A 24,113-nucleotide genomic window follows, 5' to 3' on the forward strand; every position below is an offset into this window, starting at 1 on the left:
CTGTTGCTTTCCAAGAGTCTGTGCTGGGACTTCCGCCAGTTTGCATGGGCTTTGCTTACTTATTCCTGTAAACAATGGTCCCTGGTTAAAATAGGTTCCATCAAGCATACTTTAGCGGCACCTCCATCCTGCAGACACACTGCTCACACGTCAGCATGTGTTACGCACTTAGGGACAAACTCTAAGAATACACCAAAACTACTTGGAAAAAATTACAAAACTTTCCTGAGGGATCTCCGTGGTGATAGGGCTAAAAGAAAGCATTCGTATGAGGCCACTCCAATCCCCCCTGAGAGAAAAACTGACAAACGCAGACACATAATTTGCAAAAGAAAAAAAGGGGAAGGAAAAGCAGATTTTTAAAAAGCTCCCTACCACTCTACTAATTACTAATTAAATAAATGCAAGATTAAATGACACCATCTTACACCTGTCAGGCCACAAAACACTTTTAAAAGAATGGCCATATGACAGGCCTCGGGCCAAGGAGGCTCAGGAACACGGGTATCTCCCAAGTCCTGGCTGGGAGCACAAATTGCCACTACCTCCCCTGAAACATCCTTCACACGCGTGGATCCAGAGCCATGTAACGAACAGAGCCTCTGAACCAGAAATTCTGAATTCTGCCTCTAATGATTCATCATAAAGAAGTAATGAGAGATGTGCCCTGATATGTGTTTACATAGATTTTCTTCAGCATCCATCATTTTCAGCAGCAAAGAACTGGAAACGTCCTTCACCACACAGGCACCCCACATGTACCAGATATGCATACGTGCCACATGCATGCACACGTGCACACCACACAGGCACACACATTTGTGCACCACACGTGCACACGTGCAAACACCCACATGTCTGCATATATGCACACACCACACTCACATGCTTATATGCATGTATGTACCACTCCCACCCAGCACGTGTGCACACACGAACACACGCTACAGCCATGATCACACATTATCACACCAGTCACTTGAATGTGTGTGCACGTGTGGTATGTACATACACAGCACCCACATGCTTGCACACAGGTACATACAATACACAAGGGTGCCCACGTGACTACACACACGTGTGTACTCGTGATATCATGCCACACCTATACACAGCACGCACGCACCCACACACGCACACGCACACGCCTGACATGCCAAGTGATTAAATGTGGCTGTTCAGGGGAGGGAGACAAACTTACACTAAGTTACTTTTTGTGTGTTTTTCAGTTTTTCAAGTTTTCAAAAGTAAATTGCTCGACATTTTAAAAATACAAAATGTTCTATTAAAGTAAGAGAGAGAAGGATGAAAGGCAGTTGCTTTTGAGAAAGAAGCATCTTATCTAACATGTGTTCCCAGAGGTTAACTCTTGTGTTATATCCTCATTAATTCTGCTCCTGACCGGCCTCTTCCCCAGTTGTCTTTCTCCTCCTCTGTGTGGCTCTCTCCACAGCAGCTGGAATTTTCAAAGCAACAGCCAGATAGATCCAGAATGGGGCCAGGGCTCACTCATTCTGCAGGGACAGGGTGTTTTATTTGTGTTTATTGGGAGCAGCCAGGCTGGCGGACAAGGAGATGCTGGGTCCTCTTGTGAGAGATGCACATTCTGGGGTCCATCCCCTGACGGACGGTAGACACACATGTCCACTCGGGCCTCGGTGCTGGCCATGTGGCCCCCCACTATGAATTCTGGTGCTGTCCTGGTGCACACGGGGCTCGCCTGGGTCCCCACAAGGCCTCACTTTAGAGCTGGAGCCGGCAGGGGGTGGGGGGGCAGGTGGAGGGAAACCCTAGCCCACCGCAAACTCGGGGTAGAATGTGCTGACAGCTCCGAGCCACCAGAGAGGCCCGCCCACACGCTGGGCTGTCCAGGACTCCAGTGCAGCTCTGTCCACAGCTGGCCCAGCCCAGGCTCTCTGCCCCATCCGTGGACCATCTTACCATTTTCCCTCCCATTGTTCTAAAAAAATTCACGACTTCCAAGGAAACATTTCATCACCCAGGGAAAATGGAAAACCGGTAGCACGTACCACAAAGAGAAGCAACCGTCAAGAACTGTCAAAATGTTGGGAACAGTGATGCTATGAGATCTTACCTGGACGCTGCTGCCCCTTGCCCCCGGCCCCTCCTCCGGGGCAAGCAGCACGACTGGACAGCTGCCGAGGACGTCCTGGCCCCAGGGTCCTCACCAGGGCGGCAAGGGCACGCTGCACACGCAACGCCACCGAGTCACGCAACTGCGGTCACCCCCAAGGCTTTTATGTTAACTGACTCTGTGGTTTTATGGAAGTACTTGCATTTAAAAGGGAAATTTGTATCGCTGGCTAACGTCGTGCTTGTAAACAAGCACAGTAAAAGCAAAATAATACCATTAAATTCTTGCTCCATGCCTGGTGCTTGCTCCCTCTGTGAAAAAGTGAGATTCTCAAGAATAAGGACATCCTGGTGCCAACCTGAGGCCTTGATGTTGGATGAGAATGTAAAGGGCAGTGGCTTTTCCTATGCTGCATGTGCCACGGGAACCCTGGATCCTTCTGGATGCAGGGAGGCACCGCAGAGCCCGACGCTTTGGGGGTCTTCAGGCTCTGATAGCCTGTATGTGAGCAAAGTGCGGTTAAAATCCGCTTTCCCACCTCGGTGGGGGCTTCTGGTCAAAACAAGCTGTCCTCATCGCACTGCTTGCCTGCACCATGCCCAGCCCCGAGGGACCACGCACCCTGCCCACCCAGCCCCAGCAGTCAAGGCTGACAGCCAGCAGGAGGGTGGTCCTACCTTGGAGGCCCTGGGCACCGCCGTCCACTCGGGCCTCCTCTGGCCTGCGGTCAGCACAGAGCCCTATTCTAAAGATGCCAGGCCAGGCCGTCTCCTTCTCCCCAGAGAGATTTTCTTCCTTGCAACCAGTGGGCCCTGGTTAAGGTGTCCCCTCCTATCCAGCGATGCAGCTTCGGGACGGTGTCACAGGCTCATAGGAGTGCTGGCCTTGTGACACAGAGCAGCGTCCAACACGCAGTCACGGACTGTCGGCCTGAGATTCGGCCCAGAGACGTGTTGTGCTTGGCTCATGGAATGTTACAAGATTGGGAGTTTTCACACCAGGGTCCAGACTGCCTGTGTGTCTGGCAACTGGCAACAAGGCCAAGTCTGCGTCCCCCCGGCGCTCAGGCCAGGGCACCACCCTCAGAGGCGCCGAGTCTTCAACACCCCTTACTGTCTCCCCTCTGCTCCCCGGCCCCTGGGGGCTTTGAGGGCACCCAGGTTCCAGCCTCCGGGGGCAGGATCCTTCTCCCGCCCAGGAGGACAGCACCGGTGCATGACTGGCCCCAGCAGGTGCACTGGGGGGCGGGGTGGAAGTTCCAGCGGCTGACCTTCCCAGGCCGAGCCGCATGATGGCCTCTACGGCAGGGACCGCCGAGGGGCAGGGGAGAGGTGGGGGCCCAGCCCCTCAGGAGGGGCAGGGGGCCTCCAGAGAGGACTCGCTGCCTGAAGGGAGAAGAGGTAGGCCCTTCCCAAGGAAAGCAAGTAAAGGGATGAAGGGCCAAGGAATTCCAGCCATGGGGGCGGGAGGGGGGCAGGGAGCTGCACTGGGGGAGTGGGAAGGAGTGTGGCAGTCACGAGAACCTGCGCGGGCAGGGCTGTGGATGACGCGGGGGGATTAGAGCAGAGCAGGGCCGCGACCTGTCACCCACTCAGCGACCGGCCCCGTGTCCCTCTGCGCCCGGCCAGCACAGGCCCGTGTGCTCTCAGAACCATGATGCAGCAGAGGGAGGCGTGACGGGCAAGAGGATAACAGCAGGGGCTTCTGGGCAGCCACAGCGCCCCACGGCAGACAGACGAGGGAGGCCAGGAGGGCGACGGGTGGACAGGGACACCCCCCCAGCGAGGGGACAGGATGGGGAGGGCGCACAGCCTTGAGGGCGGCTGCGGCTCTGCTTCCGAAGCTCCTTCTGGCATTTTGGCAACGGGTGCGTTTAAAGCAAGAGCTGAGAGGCAGCAAGGCCCCTGCGAGGACTGGCCCTCCGCCGGGCAGGAGGACCAGGGCCTGGACCCGCCCGGCTGTGCCCGGCTGCCTGCCCAGCACGCGAGTGTTCCTGGGTGTGCGTGCCGTGCAGCCCGGCTGCAGTGGAGACCCAGAGGGGACAGCTCTCAGGAAGGGCGGTCACGGGGCCACAGGGCTTCTCAGCCCTAGAAATGCAGGAGTATGGGCGGCCCTCAGAACGAGAGGCAGGGGCAGCCAGAAGCAGACCCGCCCTAGGTCCGCAGCTCCCAGCAGGCTCAGCACACTTCCACAGCCTCCAGTGTCTGTTACGGCACCGGCTACAGCAAACACCACAGGTCAGTCTTCAGTCTCCACGCAGAAGGAGCCTCGCTGTCGGACTCTAAAACTAGCCCCCGCTTAAGAAGTGAAGCTCATCACATTCACGCCTTCCGGATCACTGAGTCAGTTGGCCCCCCGTGCAGGTGAGGCCCCAGGGCCCCCAGGCCCTTCCTCAGAGCCTCCAGCATCCCACAAGCTCAACACCCAGAGCAGCGAGGGGTGACCTGTAGAGTCTCAATTCTGCGCTCCTGGGGGAGACCCCCTCCATCCCCTCCCACATTCACTTCCTGCCCAGTAGCCTCTATTTCTCTTGCACTTTGAACGTTCTCCTCTTGGAACAATTACTATGAGCCCTTCGCCTCTGCTTCTCTTGCACTTTGAATGTTCTCCTCTTGGAACAATTACCGTAAGCCCTGAGGTGTTTCCTGGGGACTGAGCCCCAGGATAGGGCCTCTGGTTCTCGCAGCTGGAAAGGCATCCCCTCCCCCCGCCACCCCCAGCCAGGTGGGCTGCTGCCTGGAGTCCCTGTGAGCCGAGCCCTGATAAAGAGCCAGTCCTCAGCCCACGGACACGTCGTTTCAGCATCAAGAATGAGAACTACCTGCCCAACTACAACCCCAAAACATCACCACCTCATCTGGGAGGCCTTAGGCTCAGCAAAGCAGGGGAGGGAAAGGAATCGATACCAAGGTGTCAGCCAAGCGGTTGGATTCCTGCACGTTTAAGCACACAGGCACCTCTGGATCCTGATCCCCTCAGGTCAGCATAATTTTACAGAGCTGCCCGATTCTCAGCAGTGAAATGATACTGGCAGACAGGCCTACCTGGGGAGGGGTGGAGGTGGCAGGGAGGGGGCATAGGTCAAACAGTTTTAAAAACAGATCAGAAGTCAGTAGGTGGGTGTCCTTGGCGCCCTGACCCCCGGGCGAGGAACCACCTGCCTCACACATACCCAGACCAGCCAAGCAGCCTGCTGAGTAGTTTACCAGATGACAGCAGAGGTGCTTTTCACCCAGGTTACAACACAGAAAAGTGCCAGGAGCTGAAATGTGAGGGCCTATTGGCCTGATGGGCACCCAGTCTGCAGTTCCTGGTCTGGACTAGAGCTGGAACAGTCAGCCCTGCCCCAGCTTCATCAGGAGGCCTATAAGCCTCTGCACAGAAAAAAGCACAGAGGGAGAGGCTGGCCGGCACTAAAACTCCCAGTGCAATAATTGTCGTTGTTATCCAATTATGCTCGGAATACCTGAAGCTAACACGGCCCACAGAGGGGCAATTTCATTAGACTGAGACCCACTTGTCTCACTTTACTTTGATAACGGCTTAATAAATAAACTGAGTGAGTCCTAACACAGGGTTGCAAAATGAAAAATACTTCGGCTTTTCCATTTTATGCCCCTCCTTCTCTAATTATTTCACTTTCATATTTTCTTGCTTGTCAGTTCCAGCCTCTGCCTCCTCTATAAGGTGGGAAAAGCTCATCTCTTTCTCCTGCAAAGATCCCTTCCCGGGAAGGCGTTCCCTGGGTGTGCGCCGGGCCATCAATCTTCTCTCTCCAGACCTAACACACAGTTACCTAGAAAACACACACACTCAGAGTAAGACCATAATTGGGGTAGCCATAGAGGAGAGTACAATCAACGTTACATTACTGCATATTTTAATAAAACCATGAGACAAGGGAGGTGGAAGGAATTAATTTCACTTAGCTCAGGCAGAAGGGAAGGGAGAAGACCCCAAACAAAACAGGGCCCAGTGGAGAGATGACATTTGAATCAGGAGGCCCTGGAAGATTCCCCGGATGCAGAGGCAAGCTGGGAAGGGTGGCGGCCAAGAAAAAGGCACAGAGCAGGGGAGGGCTGGCAGGTTCTAGCTACCTGGGCAGGTGATTCAATGCTGGTGCCTGGCAGGGTGGGCACGCCATGGGGAAGAAGGGAAAGAGCCGTGGGGAACATGGCATGAAGGGCCTAAGACTCTCCGGGATCCATTGATCATGGGTCAAGGATAGCTATGGTACTTTGACATCTAGGAATCCAAAGACCCACAGGGTTTATGAAGTGAATCACCATCACCAATGGCAAAGTGAACAACGCAATATATTAGTGACAAGTGTGGGAACAGGAAGATGGCAGAAGCCCGGGGTCACAGTGATCTACGGCTCCATGGTGGCCGCTAATCGTCTCTTCCCCCAGCCCCGACATCAGCACCTGGATCAAGAACGCCCCCGTAGATCAAGGCGCTTACCCCAAGTCTAACCAAGTGCATCTAACCTCAACCCTTCTGATCATTTGAAAGCAAAGGCATAAACACATCCCAGGTACAAAAATCTATGGAATTATGTTCAGTTCAAAGCTGCAGATACGCACTTCTGGTCCTGCGTTCTAAGCTTAAGAGTTCAAACAGAAATGAGACTTTAATTTTTGCTCGGGAAAATAAAAAATAGATTCATAGGGTCCAGTCAAGCTGCTAGAAGAGGTTTTTCTGTGCCAAGAGACAGGCGCCGTGAGTTTCCCTAAACAGGTTATCATTTTAACGTTGGAAAGCCCTAGACTTATTTTTTAAATAGCAAAACTGCAGTTATCTCTGCACGTCCCGTATCGCGGCTCTGCAGTGCTCCCACGTAACCATCCGACTGTCGGTGATACGGCGGGGGTGAGCGCGTCTGTGCCACGCCAGACGGCCAGCCTTATCAGAGCCCAACTGCATTAATCCTTTTCCTTACATCAAAAATCAAATAACTTCCTGGAGAGAGGCTACAGTCTCACCAAGAGCAGTTCCACTGGTAGACAGCGAGTTGAGATTAACAGCACAATATGTTAGGAAATAAACAGATAAACGTTTGCCTCCGCAGCTGCTGGTTGACACTCAGAGCTCAAGACTCCAGAAAAATACAGGCAAGCGTCCAGAGTCGCATCCGATCTCACCATCAGCCTTCGCCACCCAGGAGAGGGACCAGGAAGTTGGGCAAGAAACAACGCCCTCACCCACGATGACGTCTCCCATCAACAAAAGTTTTTACCCGCGTGGCATTTAAGCAAGAAGGAAATAATATTTCAAAACTGAAAAGAGAGAAATGCAGTAAGGCAACGCCTAAATAGCTGTAGGAGTGGATGCCTCCCTGATAAAATAACCACCTTTCAAAGGGAGAAAACAATGGGATTTTCTGCCCACGGAGAGGAGCAGATTTAGAGGCAGGGGGCCTGCAGCCTCCTTATATTGGAAGCAGCCCTTCTGCTTCCCTGGGGCTGGACGAGGTGACTAATTAGTGCCTCCCTGAAGCTGTAACCTTAGAAAGCCACTGGGGGACTTTCTATTTGCGTGTCACCGAGTGACATCCTTCCAGAATCCTCCTTTTAGAACCCAACAATGGGGCATGTCTGCCAGCGCAGGGGCTGCCAGGAAGACGCAGGCCTGGCTTGAAAAGAATTCTCATCTTGGTGCCTCTTCTGTGCGGGGAGGAAAGGCCATTCGTGACACAATTTTATGTTAAGGAAGGAAGCAACCAAGTCCCTCTCCTCTGGTCCTTCTCCCTCAGCCCTGCACCCCTTCCCATCCCCGCCCACAATCAGCTGCCTGATTTAAACACAGCCTCCGAGTCCCGACCTGCCCCCCCCCCGCCCCACCAAACCTGGCGTATTGAGGGGAGACCTGTCACCTTTCATTTTTATCTTTCAAGCGGGAAAAGGCAAAACCAAGATTCTCTCACACCGTGACAGAACCATCACGTGAGCGGCACCTCTTCCGGGGGAAAGGCACCACCTCCAGGCTGACGGTGCTGAAAACTCAAATTCCTATTTTAGGTTCACGTGGCCTCGCCCACTGTGTGAGGCTGACGGGTGAGAACCACCAATGCTACATCAGGTGAGCACAGAGGATTTAAACACAGACACGTGACCCTCCAGGCTGAAGCCTCACGGTGTAAGATGCTGGAGCCCGGGCCTGTGGCTCCACGCCAGCCCGAGGGGAGTTCAGTCCTGCTCACAAAGAAATCAGAAAGGCAGCCCCTGGCCCCTCCCTTGAGCTGATTCAGCGAGGCTGGACGTGGAGAAGGAGCGCCCCGTCAATGGGCTGCATTTAACACGGCGGAAAATGCGGGAATCCAAGGGCACTGGGAAATTAACACACGAGGGATGATCCTTCAAGCCGGGCCCTGCAAGTTTCCTCTAATTACAGGCACCTGCTCTGCCCAAGTGCACTTGCCTCCCAGGTAAAGCACACAAGACGTGGAGAGAGGTGGGAGAGGCTCAGATGAGAAGGCTCTCCCATCCCATACCCTAGTCTATCCTGTGAAACTCTGGAAAGTTCCAGAACCTCTGTGTGCTGGAATTCCAAAAAGTGGAGACAACCCCATTCTAATTCCAGGGGCTGCAACAAAAGTCTGTCGCTGTCGTCACATTTAAAATCAAAGATCTTTAGAGAAGGCTATGCTTATAGTATTTGAAATGCAAATATCCCAGGACGACCTACAAATACAGTTCAGGTTTATCGGGGTCGGGGACAGATCTTATGTCATAAAGACGCATCTGCAGTTTCTAGGACTAGAAATCCAAAGCATTTGTTAAGTGTTTAAACTAAAAATACCCCAGTGAAACACTCCCACCAGTTGGGAGACACTCTCCCTTCTAGCAAAGGTGCCGCTGCGCAGCCAGAAGGAAAGACACTTGAGGTTCAGGCGGTACCCCTGCCCCTCATCATTTTCAAAGGATCCAAGACTTCAAAATGGATTTCAAAGGCCGCTGCAATTTTGGCAGCATGGTAGAAAATGGACGTTTACCAGCCATTAACCTTTCAAGCACGGAACAATTTTTTTTCTTACATGGAAGTATATCTTACACTTCTCTGCAGATAAATCCTTAAGCTGTCCAGCTCCTTAAAAAAAAAGTCACTGTGAAACCTCTCTGTTCTCAAGAAAATATAGTTCTATAATTTTACGGACTTTTGATCACAATTTTATCGCCTTCAGCCCTTTGCTGGTATTCTGTTTTTATCTTAAAATGTAAGAACTAGATAAGACAAGTGGTATAATCCCTTCTTTGTATCTGAGGGAAGGTGGGAAAGAATAAGATAACTTGAGAAAAAAGCGTCTGGCTTTAAACAGTGAGGAGCCTGCAGGATGGTGACAGCTCTTTGGACACTCATTGCCTAATGACTCCATTAGCTCATCACGCCCCAGCATTAAATGTGATATGACATAATCCAATCGTACCCAGCCCTATTAATAAATAACGGTCGTGAAATGATGTCCATGTGTGGCCCCCATTCCCCGTGAGCCTACAAAGCTTTAAATAAGCCTCTCCATCATTTGTTTATTCAATTTTAAAAACATGCCTTTTGCCAAAAGGTCTCTGGCCACATGTAAGAATGTAAAGGTCAAGAAGGGAAAAACTCCCCAAACAAAACCATAAAAAATATCAAATCAAGCTGCCGTCTAATGGAAAACTTACTGCTCCAAAGGCCAGCTCATCACATCTCAGGGGCAAGGCTCTGGAGGAGGAGAGTCTGGGTCATCTGTTAACAAGAGCAGTGACCACGATGCAGGCTGGCAGTGGCCTCCTGTCCACGGGCCAAACTCGGCTTCCTGCAGGTCACATGTCAGTCCTGCTGGACCCTCAAGTCCAGCCTGGGCAGTGAACTGTCATTTCCTCCTGGGGAAGAAGTGCTGGCGGTCACGCCAGACACGGCACGTGCCTGGTGCCACACAGCTGATGACGGGGGCGCCGGGTCTGCACCCCCCAGGCTATCAGACCCCACGCCTCGGGGGTGCCCGGTCTCCCTGGGGGGAATCGGAGCCAAGGTGATGGACAGGACAGGGCAAGGGTGGGCCTCAGGAGGCAGGCTGCCCCACTTAAACAACTGTCCCCAAACCATCCAGCATCAGCGTCCCCTGCTTCGTAAAAGGGGGCTAATAATGCACCCTCATCAGAGGGTGGTGGTTGGCACTGGCGAGGTGCCTGGCGCAGAGGAAGCCTAGATCCACAGACTAGAAAACAGAACAATGGTCCTACCAACTCCCCGGGTGGGACCAGACGCAGGCATGGGACAGGGCGCCCGTGGGAGTCTGGTGCTCGCCACAGGGGCTGCGTGACCCAGCTCACCCAGTTTACAGCGTCCGTAACCCAATGCCGTGCAAACAGCCTGACCATCGAGAGAAAGCAACGACACGGCTGATCCAGAACGTTCCAACCGAGGGCCCTTCCGCCTCTGCTCCGGCTGCCCTGGGTCACCCGTGGGGAGATGTGTCGCGTGCAGCCCGAGGGGCCAGCTGGCGCAGTGCCTGGGACCTGAGAATCCTGGTGCCCGGTGGCAGTGGTCATGGAAAGGCCAGGCCCATTCCCGTGCCGGTCGCCGGCCCTTGGGTTGCTTGCCCATCCCAACCCCAAGAGACAGACGGGATGGCCGCAGCCACTCCCTCCCAGTTAAGACCTGGAGACCCCTGGGATACCCAGGGCTCCCCGTCAACACAGACCCAGCAGGCAGGGCGGCTTGCAACAGTCTGGTCCCAGGAATGCAGGAGGCTACCTGCAACGCAGCCGCAGAGGGACAGGGACAGGGTCAGGGCCTTGGAACCTGAGCTGAGCAGCTGCCTTCCTGGGGAAAGCCTGCTCACCTCTGCTTTCCGGAGAGCTAAGGGGCCGGGCAGCAAAAACGCGGCTGCTCGAGACACGGAAATGAGACACTGGGAGCCAGAAATAATGCCTTTTTGCATTTGCAGAGTAAAGCAGTTCTGGGGAGAGAAGAGGCATATTCGATGAATGCTCTCCTTCCGGAGAGCACCCGCTCCTTCACGCACGTCTCCACAGTGGCAGGGGGAACGTGCCTTTCCTTCTGCAGCAGCAGTGGTCCAACGATGCATTCCCAAATGCAGACCTTCAGGTTAACAAAATATTTACAGTGTATCTATGTGATATCATCTGAGCTATAATCCTTGTTAAAATTCCATTTGACCGGGAAGGATAATGGGAGGAGAGCAAATGTTCACATACATTTTAATTCCAACGAAACTGTTCCGTGTCAGGCTTTATGACACGAGATCCTACATTTCTATACCGACGTGCCCCGTTTACCGTTCTGGGGAGATGGAAACCACAGCATCCTTCCCACTGCCACCTGAGCAGCACTTTAGGATGCTGGTTACCCCCTCACGGAAAACACACTTTCTCGTGAGGGATGCCAAGCGCTGCAATTCTGAAGGTAAACGTCCTCTAGACCTGAAGGCTTCAGGCTTTAAGGAACATCAGCTTCCCTGGCAGCTGGATTAAATAGGCAGAGTCCTAGGCCACAGACCCAGGATTTCTAGTTCAGTGCGTGTGTGGGGCTACAGTAACAAGTGACCACAGACTTTAAAAAAAAAAAAAAAAAAGTATTCTCTTGAAGTTCTAGAGCCCAGAAGTCGGAAATCCAGGTTGGCAGGGCTGCACTCCCTCCACAGGCTCCAGGGGAGCGTCCTCCCCGCCTCTTGCAGCTCCTGGTCCCCCAGGTGTCCTTGGCTTGTGGCCTCCTCACTCCAGGCTCTACTTCCGTCGTCACACAGCTTCTCCCCTGTGTGTGTGTGTCTCTTCTGTCACTTATAAAGACACTTGTCACTGGATGTAGGGCCCTGGATAATCCCAGGTGATCTCATCTCAAGATCCTTAACTGAGTTGAACCCACAAAGACCCTTTCTCCAAACACGGTCACAGTCACAGGTTCGGGGTTGATGTATCTTTCGGGGCCACCGTTGTCAACCACGAACTGGCCCTCGCCATGGGCACTTGCCAGCCACCTCTACAAGGATTCGATCACGTGCCGCTGCAGCTGCTGACCTTTGACACCCCCTGAAAGGAGCTCAGGGTGGAGAGCAGAGATGAGGGACTCTGTGCTCTGGGAAAAACTGGCAGAACAGGTCTTCAGATAGATATTTTCAGGAGCCGATTTTATGAGCCCACTTCTTGTATCTCCTCGTATCTAGAAAAGCACCAAAATCCTTCACGGTGACGTCTGCTCCTCGTGACTAGCAGGACCTTCTGCAAAAAGATGTGTGTTTGACTGCATGCGCTCCCCCTTCACCGGAATCACATCTACACTGACCTTCCCCCCCGCCTCTCTGGGGCGGCTGCTCAGAGCCCTCCGAGGTGCTGTCTCCCGGGCTGCAGTCCTCATTTTGCCCCAAATAAAACTTAACTCGCAACTCTCACGTTGTGCGTTTTTTTAAGTCGACACCATCCAACCCGCTACAGTTGGTGTGGGAGGGGACCCAGGGGCCTGCCGGGCTTAACCGTGTCCCCCAGGCAGGCAGTTCCTGGACCACACTTGGACTTCCTGCCCCTCTGCAGATAAGGAAACCAAGGCCCAAAGCAGGGAGGGCCACCCCCATTCAGCTCCTCTCCCAGAAGCTCTCCCCACCCACACTCCTCCCCTGCCCCGCTGGACGCAGAAGACTGGGACGGCAAGCTTAGCACACGTGCACACCGAGGGGCCCTCTCGGCTTTCCAGGCAGATCAACATCGAAGGTGTTCAAACACATTTGGGCAGCAAAACCCAAGCAAAACGAAACTCTAACATCTCTCCAAGTCAGACGCACGCACGCGGGTGTGCGCTCCCGAAGGGGGCTGGTCCGGAAGGCGAGCCGTCCTCTCTACCTGGCCCGAGGGTAAGGAGAGCGAGGCCCCCTTCTTGGACAGACGTGGGGTCCGCACCCGACCCCGGGGCTGAAACTGAACTAAACTGCGTTCTAAACGGAAAGCACACCTGTTCCAGGCCAGGAGGGCCTGCAGCTTCTCCCGGGGCCTCTCCCTGGGCAGGTAAGCTCCCACCTCCAGGAGGCCCATCCTCCTACCTGACAGGCACTCCACTGCCTTGCAGATATTTATCTGTCGCTGAAGGCTTACCTTAATCCTTCCTAAACCTCCACATGCTGTCGGCAAGGCGCAGTTAAAGCAGCCGGACCGGAAGCTGCTTCGGACGGGTTCTGTGGCCGCCGTCACCCTTCAGAGTCTCCAGGGTGGCAAATCCCCGTCTCAGGACCCACGAGGAAGCTGCCAACCAGTTCTAACTAGAGACGCCATAGGCGGGAGCTCCTAGAGTGAGGCAGGATGGGAGGAAGGCCATGGGGGGCAGGGCTCAGGGCTGCAGCTTTGGATGCAAACAGGCCTCCCTAACCCGTCTCCCACTGGGTTACTGAATCGCCCTGGGCCTCACTTTCCTCTCCGTGAAGCGGGGGTGCCCGCATGAACCGCTGAGGGTCCACAGGAGCCGAGTGAAGAACACAGCACAATGCCCGAGACACAGCAGGTCCTCAGCACGCGGCGGCCTGCGGGAGGCCCCTAGGACACCCGCGTCCGAATCCCCGAACCTGCGAGTACGTCACCTTCGTGGCAAAAGGGCCTCTGCAGACGTGCTCAAGTCCAGGACCTGAGATCGGAGGTGATGCTGGACTATCTGGGGGTGGGGGTCCTTATGAAGCAGAAGAGGCAGTCAGGGAAGGTGATGTGGCCGTGGAGAGCTGCAGCGGTGCCGGTGTGAAGGTAGAGGAAGGGGCCGAGAGAAAAGGACGGCCGTGGGGCCTCGAGAAGCTGCAAAGGCAGCAAACGGATTCTCCCCGGGGCTTCCAGAAGGGTCCAGCCTGCCCACACCTGGATGTTAGCCCAGGGGGGCCCTGTTGGATGGAGTCTGATGTCCAGAAGAACAAGCTGATAAATCGGCGTCTTTTAAGCTGCTACATTTATGGGTCACTTGTACCACACTAAGAAACGCATACAATCCATAATCTAAGCAAATTCCTCCCTGGAAAAGGCAGTGTGGGAGCGGAAAGTCCTACGGCCCATACAGACCAGGTGATCTGGGGGCGTGGCCTCTGACTGCCCTGAGCCCACAGGTGTCTTGAAGGCATTAAATGTGAGTACATATTAGCATACAGTAAGTCCTCAAAAAACACCACGTGCCCCTGACGCAGGCTGGAAGGGAAAGGGCCTTCGGTAGCATATATTAGTCAAAGATAATTAAGTAGGTTTTTGTTCAGTTTTGTTCTCTTTTGTTTAAGGAAAGGAGTGGAGGTGGGGGGAGGCGGCTGAGACAGTACCAGAGGCCACCAGGAGAGGGAAAAGTCACCAAAATTCTTAGTTTTTAAGCAAAAAGGGAGCGCTTTTACCAGCCTGTCTCACAACATAGCACAGCCCTCTCTGAAGGTTACAAGAAAAACAAGTGCCATGAGGTTTTACAAGAGCACACCGGGGAGAACTTTACCGCCCTTGATGGAAAGACAGCCACGCAGCTTACAGTACTTTGTATAGTGGAATTCACTCGGAGTAAGAATTGTTTTTAAATAAATGTTACTTACTTTATTATTTTTGGCTGCACTGGGTCTTCGTTGCTGTGCGTGGGCTTTTCTCTAGTTGCATCGAGTGGGGGCTACTCTTTGTTGCGGCGTGCGGACTTCTCATTGCAGTGGCGTCTCTTGTTGCGGAGCACGGGCTGTAGGCGCGCGGGCTCAGTAGTTGTGGCACGTGGGCTCTAGAGCGCAGGCTCAGTAGTTGTGGTGCACCGGCTTAGCTGCTCCGCGGCATGTGGGATCTTCCCGGACCAGGGCTCGAACCCGTGTCCCCTGCATCGGCAGGTGGATTCCTAACCACTGCGCCACGAGGGAAGCCCCATCGGAGTAAGAATTGCTCCTTCAAAGAGTCAGAATAACAGGAACATTCTTTGAAAAAATGAGTGCTGGCTTCCTCACTCGCTCTCCGTTTGTGGTTAGTTCCGGCATCCACTTAACCATGCTCCAAAGAGAAAGAAAGAAGGACAGAAGGAAGGAAGGAGGGAAGGACCTAGAATCGTAGGCCCCTCAAACACTGAAGACCCCAGACCCAGGCAGAAAGGACCACCTGCAGACGGAGGGCCCTCTCTCCCACACAGCCCCCGCATACCACAGAGGTGGTGCCAGGAAGCCCGGCCTGGTCAGGTGGGCGGCCTCCTTCAGACCAGGGTCGTCAGCTTTTCTCGGGAGCCTCATCCACGTCGCCCAGGCTCCGACCCGCGGCAGGAGTGGTTTATGACGCTGTCCCGAGCCTCAGCCCTGCCCCCATCAAATGTGTGCCAGGACGGCTGGCTCCTGTAGGCTCTCTCTGCTGTGTCCCCCGTGGGGGCGGAGTCTGAGAGCTGAGTGAGGGTGGGGCTCTGGGACTGTCTGCCACATGCCCGGAACCGCACATTCCTGCTGGCATCGCAGAATCCTGCTCTTCTAAAACCAAGGCCAGTTTTGCCAACCCAAGGTGTCCACCGAGTTTGGACCCACTTCAGATGGGCCCTTCCACATCGGCAACTGCAGTCAAGCACTTCTGGATAAACTGGGCCTCTGTTTGTTCCAAACGTTCAAGATGAGAAACAATTAGCACGTCTGAATGCCTGATAATTGCCAGTTTTATGACGGTGCCCCTGAACATCTGGGGTGTCTCTTGTCTGCTCAAGTGCTCTAGAAACCATCTCCGTTCACATTACAGGGGAGATGTAAACAAGCTAAGAGCGTGGGTCTGGACAAAGAGGGAAAACAGAGCGAACTGCATGCATTTAGGCCAATCTCTCAACCTCCTCAGTCTTCAGTTTCTGATCCATACAATGGGAATAACTTTACCTCCCCAGAAAGGCTTTTGGGAGGATTACACAGGATGTGTGCAGAGGCTGGCACAGACCCAGCTGGGACACAAGGTTATATCAGAAGTATATAAAGTTTCACATTCCCTCATCCTAAGACTCCATTAAAATCCATATTTCTGAAATGCAAAAATCTTAATCTTCAAACTGCAGTGTGGATGAGTCCGTCGTCCTCACGTCTAACTGGTGTGTGTGCCTGTGAGATGAGGATTTCTATTGAATGACAGTTGACTAGAGAGGGCACAGGGGTTAGCGGGTGCGGGGGGCGCTCCTGATCCGTGGCCTGAGGGACCCAGTGAGGAAGGCCAGGCGCTAGCACCTCGCTCCGGGCTGCAGGGGGGGGCAACGGAAGCAGTGGCCAGGCCCGCACGCGCTGTGGTGGCCGAGGGCAGGGGCCGCAGTCCCTGGCCTCCTTTTGGTTTTAAACACGGCTATCAGGGCCCTCCATCGGCGTGAGCTTTGGCATGTGGGCAGCGCATAAAGCAGGCTTTTCATGCTTTATCACTGCGCTGGTCTTACCTCTTATCTGACAAAAGCCACTTTCTAAGTATATAAACTTCCCTTTCTAAACCTCTTAACTCTGCGACCAGGCAAAATTATAGCAGGGAAAGGCTGCTGAGAAACCCAAAACAGCACTGGTCCCTGAAAAGGCAAGGCTGGCCCCAAAGACAGCCAGAGGGGTACCATGGTCTCCACCACTACCACGGGCTCTGGGCGCTCCTTTTCAGGGGACACCTGAGGCACCACCAACAGAAGGCAGTGAGGTCTGGGTGCTCAAAGGAGCCTCCTTTGGCTTCAAGAGCAAGGAAAGTCCTGGCTTAGAGCCAGTGGAAGCCACCCGCTGGGGCTCAGTCCTGCTTCACCTCCACTCACCTCCACGTCTTTGTTAAGACCAAGATTCCCAGTGCATAATCTCCTGGCTTCCTGGAAGAGGGTGGCTAAGAGAGCCAGCAGAGAGTTCACATTCTGGGATAGGTGGATCAGATAGACAGCCCTGACTTAATATATATAATGATTCAGTCATATCCTGGCCAAAGAGAGAGTCTGAGTGGTGACTATTCATTTCCTTTGTTCAACAAATACTTACCGAGCGCCCAGACATGCTCTCTGCAATCCAGTGTGCTGGACGTGGATACTAATTTACAAAGGAGCAGAGGGCCGCTAGAGCAAGAGTAAGGCCAAGGCCCAAGGAACAAAGGATGGATAGAGGCTCAGGGCAGAGCATGAAACATGCTCTGAGCTTCCGGAGGGAAAGACAGGCACTTGCTAGCATGCACAGCTCTTGCTTTCCCAAAGGCAGGGATTGCATTTAGCTGCACGCCACAAGAAACTCGACTGTGGTGTTTTATCCTTATTTTTCTCATCTCTCAGGGGACAATGAAAGGTCTGCAGCTGTTCAAGGATGCCACCTGAGATCCAGTTCCTACTCCACCATCCTCACAGTCACAAGATGGCTGCTCTGCCCCGGACATCACATCCATATTCCAGGCAGGAGAAAAAGGGAAAGGCAAAAGAAAGAAGGCATGGCCAGCTGAGTCTGTTCCTCTTTACCATGAAAAAAACAGCTTTCCCACAAGTCTCATCTAACAGAAAAACCTAGTTAGATCCCATTGACCAGAAAAGGGCCATATTGCCACCTTGGTGTAAAAGTCTACCAGAGGTGTGAGTATATTAAACAGGGCTCAGTGTGAGCCAACCAGATCAGGACAGAAGAGGTTTCATTAGTAAGGAAGAGGTTCTGTTAGTAAGGAAGAGGGACAGAATGGATACTGGACAGGCAACCCGCAGTGTCCAGTGATTCATAGCACACATGGTCGCTTTGTCGTGCGTGCCATTTATTGGAACATTCAGAGCAGCTCCTGCTTATCTGTGAGTTGACGGAGGGGACTCAGAAGCACCACAGTGTCAGCATTTTCTGGCTCATTCATGACTTCATTTGACAACACTGGTTGCACACCCACGGCCCCACAAGGCAGGCATGACACTGGGTGATAGGTGTGCAGTCAGACTTGCTCAGCGTCTGGTCCGTGCATCTAGCGACACCTTCCACCCTGGCAAGAGTTACCTGTCTTCACAGAGGAGGGTAAAGAGGCTATTTTCAACATACTTGTAAAGACAACATAGCAGTACTTCTGGCCACAGTCATTACATTGTGGCGATTTCTTAGATGCCGATTCCAGACCCCTGCATGCATTTGGTCTCTCCTCAACCGTCCCTCCCTCTGTGTGACTTGATACACAAATGATTCATTCGTCCTACAATGCATTGCCTGTTACTCTGCTTTGGGTAGGGTGCTGGAAGCTGGGGAAACCTTATGTGGCAGACACTGATGCTTGTCTCCTCGGTACCCATTCCTCCCTTCTTCCTTCCTAAGACCCCCAACTCTGCTCCAAGTAGCAATTTACTCACCTACCAGGTGATGGATCATAACAGGTCTAAGTCAGACTGTGCAGTTCTCTGCTTCCCAGCCTCCCCACCTCTTTCCACTGGTAGTGGAATGTGACCTAGTCCCTGCCAGTGAGAACTTCAGCAAGGGTTCTGAGAAAGTGTTTGCTTTTCTGATACAGGGAATAGATGCAGATGGTGCTACTACTCGCTCCTTTTTCTAGCTTGCTGTGAACTCAAATGCGATGACTGGAGCCACAGCAGCCAGTTTACAATGATGAGGCAATACACTGATAAACTAAAGATGGTAGAATGATAAGAAAAAAGATTAGGCGTGAGATGGTGCCACTGACCTGATCAGCCCTTGACTACCTATCTCTTCATGGTTATGTGAGAAAAATTAACCACCATTCATTGAAGATTCTGTTAATTGGGTTTTATCCTGTTGGCCCAGAACATTCTAAACGTTAAACCAGAGTGACGGGGCTGCTGCCCTCATGAACTTTACAGTTTAAGTAAGAAAGATGATTGACCAGATAATATAAATTCTCCAATGAGAAAGCAAAGTGTGGTCAAGGGCACAAGATGGTCGTAAACTCACTGGGATATGGGAGAGGGAAGGCTTTTCTGAGGCAGTCTCAGTAAATGAAGTCATCAGAAACAAAGCACCTCTTTCTGTATTATCTGAACTCGTGCGGCAATGTCCAGACCCTACTCCCCCTGCCCTGGCAGACAACATTTTCACACACGTCACCCTCTTCTCCAGGAGCGAGGACAGATACGACCGATCCGTGCTGGTTTCCCACAAAGCCGGCCCTCGATCTCCCGTCCTTGTGGGGTTTCACCTCGAAGCTGGTCTGGGTTTTCGCAGAACTCCGCCCGCCATGAGAGAGCGATGCAGGACAGTGCATCACCTGCAGCCTCGGGCCGGGCTGACCGTTAATTATTAACAAAGCTGAGAAAAAGACACCAGCTTAGCCACTACCCGATGCTAAACCATGGCGTAGAGAACGCTCTGATGTCGCGTAAGGAAAAGGGCTCAACCATCCTATTTTAGATATTACCACGCACCAGTGATCATGGCCATCAGTGAATGATCCTGGAAACAAACCACGGTGTAAGGGTGTGTGCAGTTACATTGAGTGCTTGCCAGAAAGAGCACAGGCAGGAAACACAACGCGGAGGGGATCTAGGAACTGAACATCAGCTAAACAAACACTCCAGACGGCATACGTAGCGGTTCTGCCCGCCATTCAAAAGGATCCCAATACCATAGAATCTGCTACCCTGCTGGGGAAAACTATTTTAAGCCAAGTTAGCGTGAAATTTTTTGAATGCAAATGCTTTTCATTTAGACATAAAACAAAATGCCACAACATTTCTTCCATCCATTTATCATAAACAAGTTAATTACTGGATAACAAATCTCTCCTTCTGGAGTCTGGATGTTTGGGGCTGCCGGTGAGCTGACTCCGGCAAAGAGAAGGAACCGCAAAGCAGTCATTAACGGCTTACGGCGCATTTTGAATAAAACGAGGACTCTGTGAAGCTTTGCTTGTCAAATTAAGGTTAAGCTCTCTCCACTGGAATAACTCAATTGTAAGTAGTCATTATCTATTTAACTTGATTCCTACCAGGATAACAGAAATATCGTGCCACTTATTTATTTTCGACACGTGCGTCTTCACTGTGGTCCTGTCGTTTGCAAAGTTTTCTACATAAACAGAGATTTTTATCTGCCGTGGCTTGAGTGTATGCAGTGGTAGCTTTTGCCTCCATATGTGTAAACTTATTTCTAAGATAAAACCTCTCTGTCCCTGAGAACACAGAGGCAGTGGCACACACAGGTGAGGGAGAAACTCTGTGATTTCCCCCTCAACCAGGTTTGGGTTGGGCCTCACCGCGGGTTTAAGTAAGTGCCGAGAATAGGAGTCTTGCATCCACACGGCCCGTGAGCTGGTCCCAGTTCATGTACGATGATGGACTCCTGGGGCATACGGGGCAGGCCAGCATCCAGCCAGCGACCAAGGCTTCCCCATCACATGGGCTAGGAGCAGAGGGCAGGTCAGCCTGGACCCGCACAGTCCACCAGGAGAGAGAGGAGATGCTAGTTGGAAATCTTACATTTTATTAAGAGAAGTAAGAGAATCGTCTGTCATTCTCTTCCATAGTAGGTAGCACCTGCTGTTACAAAAACAGAGGTACTTTTTCTTAAATTCCTGAGTAAAACCGATACGCCAAGATCTTATCAAGTTTAGCTCCATCCTGGGGAGGTGGCAAGGGTGCCAACCTCAGGACACACAAACAGCAGGACCGCAGTAAGCCGCTCCTGATCTGCACCGAGAGTGAGAGAGTCTTCCGGGCCTTCTCCGTGCACACACAGGGAGATCCTGAAAGGCGGTCTAAAACGACACACACCGTGCAATTAACAGAGCATCTCTTGAAAACTCTAACCATAGATGCTCACTCCTACAGCATACCCAGCCCGCTTCTAGGCCAGCTGCCAAGAGGTTGGGTTTTTTTGTTGTGGTTTTTTTTGATAATCAATGAAAGAGTCAATAGTATCGCGCCCCTATGTTCATAGTCAACTCAGATGACAACAAATAAGTTAGAAAAGCTGGACTCGGTGCAAAGTAAGATCCTGATTAACATAACCAGGCACACACAGTAGGTCAATGAGCTGTCTCCACAGACAGGATCTGAAGAATCAACCACCTCTGTGAGCGTCCCCCCGCACACGAAGGCTCTGCTGTCAGTGCTCGTGGCGGGGACGCCGTATTCCCGAAAACAGAAAACTGGGGAGGAGGTCAGCAGCCTGAGCATGATTTCGCCCTGAATATTGAAACTGAGCTTTGATGCTTCCACTCAAGTTTGTTCCCTCCATCACTTTGGAATCGGCTAAACGCAGCCGCTTCTGGGAAGCCGATGCAGAGAGGGAAGGCACGCGCCGAGGTGTTTGCGGTGCCACTTTGAAACCTCAAGGAAGAAAGAACTGATTTATTTCCCCTCCCATGCAAATACAAAGGTTAGTTAGCTTGTCTTGAGAGGGAAACAGGTCGATATGCAGAATGATCTATTGTCATTTGAGTTCTGAAGCTGCCTCCGACTGACTTCCCCATCACAAATGTGGATACCGTCCTGCGGTTACGATAAAGCTAATTGGCAGCTCCCTCCTGCACGTGTGTTTCCATGCTGTCAGTGGGACAGTAATGAAAACTCATGCCACATTTGCGAACAGAACGTCTGTGGGCTTATTGACTGCATCCCCAACAACATCGTCTGCTTTATCACGCATTTCAAAGCAGGGATAATTTAAGAATCCAGAATTTCATACACAAAAATACTCGGTAAGAAGGTCTCTCTCCCTCTGCACATTATTTGGGTGACGCTACATCCGAATTCCAGTTTGTTGCCCAGGAAATGATTCACCTCACTCAAAAATGACAGGGATTCTGAATCATTCACCTGTGATGCAAAAGGCCATTGAGGTCAACCGAGCTGCAGCTCCACTGACCTCTCCACCATGGTTTTGCAAAGAGCCTGGCTCAAAGCCAGCCGAGCCTCTTTTTCTGTGGGTGTGGTAATGTTTCCCTAATCCAGAGCACGGTATGCCATTTCATTTCCATGTCTGCCTTACCTTTGAGGACCTTCTCTCCTTCCAGAATATTTTGGGAGATTAATGCCGTGTAATCTTCTTCAGAGAATCCAGCTTTGCAGGTCTCCCTGGCTGTAAGCTCTCCATTGTGGGCCTGAGAACAAAAACAAGAGAGGTCAGGAAAAACACAGGTTCACAGAAATTGCATCCAACCCACGTTTAGTCGGGCCTCCTGCATGCAAGGTCTCCAGCTATGACAAGCCTTGGTCCACCAGAGCCTCCACCCAGACATAATCTGGGGTCTGCCCCTGTGGTCTCCATGTTGGCCGGGGACAGGGGGCATGCAGCAGGGAGGGAAGGCCGACGGATGGCGAGGCTGAGGGCCTGTCAGGGCCTCACGCACACGTGGCAGAAGGGAAGGTCTGAGGACTGTCCAGCAGGAGAGCCAGGAGTTAGCAAACGAAGACACAGGAGGGGCGGCCAAGGGAGCAGGCTCCTGCCAGGGCCATGTCACCCTCCCACCCCAGTGCTCAGGCTTTGGCTGAGGTGGGCCAGCAGGCCTTCTCCTCCCTGTGGTGGCCAGGAGGAAGCAGAGGGGCAGGGCAGGAAAGGAGAGTCTCCAAGACTCAGCTGCACCTCGGAGCTTGGCTCTCTCGGGGAGGCTGCAGGGAGGCGGGGGAGGCTTCCACCCACCCTCCAGTCCTCCCCCTCCACTTCTTGGACGCTTGTCCACTCTTGGAGCCCTCATCTCCAGCCTAACCAGGCCAGAGCTTCCCTAACTGACCAAAGAAGGTGGGTGTCCTCCTGTCCTGTCCCCCCGGAGCACCCTGGGCTATCCTGCCCAGTGGGAGGTCTAGAACCCTGGTCGCCAGGAGGGCAGGGAAGTGTGGAGGTGGGCGAAGAGCCCCTCCCAGGCTGCGGGGAGTGGCAGCTAGGTCAGCCGCAGGGATGGGGAATGGAGGGAGAGGCTGCATGTGCGACGGGAAGCCAGCCCCGCGTCAGAAGAAGGAGCGCCACAGCTCCCGGCTCCGCGGCGAGCGCAGGAGCAGGGGCGCAGCCCGAACCCCGCAGTCGCGCCTTCGCGGGGCCACCAAGCGGAACGCACCTCCCCGCCTCCTCCAGCCCTGCGCGCCGCCGCCCGCCCGTCCTCGGCTCCGGAGGCTGCCCCAGCCCGGAGCTCCCGGGACCCTGACGCCGGTCTGGACGCGGCGCCCCCATCAAAAAGCACCAAGGGGAGGAAGAGCAGGGCGCGGGGTCCCTCCTCGGGTAAAGCTCCACACCGCGGCTCCGTGCCTCGGGAACGAAGCTCCAAATAGGACCGAAGCCCGGGGATAGCTAACTCGCCCAGGAAAGTTTCCACCCGCCCGGGCGTGGGTCGAGCGCACCCAAGCGCCCCGAGCCTCAGAGCGGGCCTCCGACCGCGGGCACTTGTTTATTTCCGAGGTTACAACAGCGAGGCCCTTGGAGGAGCAGCGAGGCCGATCGGCCACGAGGGGGGGTTCCTGCAACTCTCGCGGCCCCGCTGCCTTACCCCAGGGGCGCCCCCCGGCGCAGCCTGCACGCTGCCCTCGGGACCTGCACCCTGCAGGCGCAGCGCAGGGCTGGGGACAGAGCTCGCGGGGCTCCGCAGGAAGAAGGCGGGCGCCCGGACCGCGCTCCCGGGTGCACCTCACCCTGCTCCTGCCTGGCGCCTGGCTCTCCGGCCCCGCTCCGAGCCGCGAGGGCCCCGCCGAACACTGGCTGCAGCCGGCGCCGCGGGAAGTCCGCGGCGAGATTGCCCCTCGGTCCACATCCGCCGCCCACCAGCAGCGGCGGTCCCTGCCAGCACCCAGAGAACGACGACGGATGCGGCGCCGTGCCGGGAGCACCGGCCCCCAGCAGGGGCGGCCAGACCGGGTGTCCCCAACACCATGATTTCCGGCCGGCCGCCGCCAGCTCCCCTCGTTCTCAGCCCTGGCCCGGGCTGGGCTCGCCAACTCCGGAGGAGCGCGGCGAGCGGGCGACGGAGGGCTCGCCGGGTCCGCCAGCGGGCAGCCTGCCCCAGCGCGGGAGAGCCGAGCTCCGGGGCAGCGGCCGCGGACCTGGGGTGGCTGAGGGATGCTCGGCGGGTCCGCTTCGGGCAGAGCTCCCCGCGTCCCGCACTCCGCACCGCACCGCCGCTCCCCGCTGACTCGGCGGCTCCTCGCTCCTGCCGACCGC

The 24,113-nt window shown here is 54.0% G+C and overlaps 1 protein-coding gene across 4 annotated transcripts in view; it reads right to left on the bottom strand.

Annotated features, from left to right (window-relative positions):
* Positions 1 to 24,113, bottom strand: part of CDH4 (cadherin 4) — a 557,331-nt gene that overhangs the window by 532,738 nt on the left and 480 nt on the right. Inside the window, exons 1-2 of one of the 4 annotated variants that reach the window (XM_028499091.1) lie at positions 23,996 to 24,067; positions 21,957 to 22,068 (exon numbers count right to left, since the gene is read on the bottom strand). Coding sequence is in view for 1 of the 4 variants with exons in the window: in XM_024128443.2 (XP_023984211.1) it covers positions 21,957 to 22,068 (112 nt within the window). In the remaining 3 variants the exon portion in view is untranslated. Of the gene's footprint in view, positions 1 to 21,956; positions 22,069 to 23,019; positions 23,120 to 23,194; positions 23,306 to 23,995; positions 24,068 to 24,113 lie in introns of those variants that run through there. The other 3 variants (XM_028499089.1, XM_028499090.1, XM_024128443.2) reach the window with 3 other exon arrangements.

This window comes from Physeter macrocephalus, chromosome 14 (genome assembly GCF_002837175.3).
Source record: "Physeter macrocephalus isolate SW-GA chromosome 14, ASM283717v5, whole genome shotgun sequence".
Lineage (NCBI taxonomy): Eukaryota > Metazoa > Chordata > Mammalia > Artiodactyla > Physeteridae > Physeter > Physeter macrocephalus.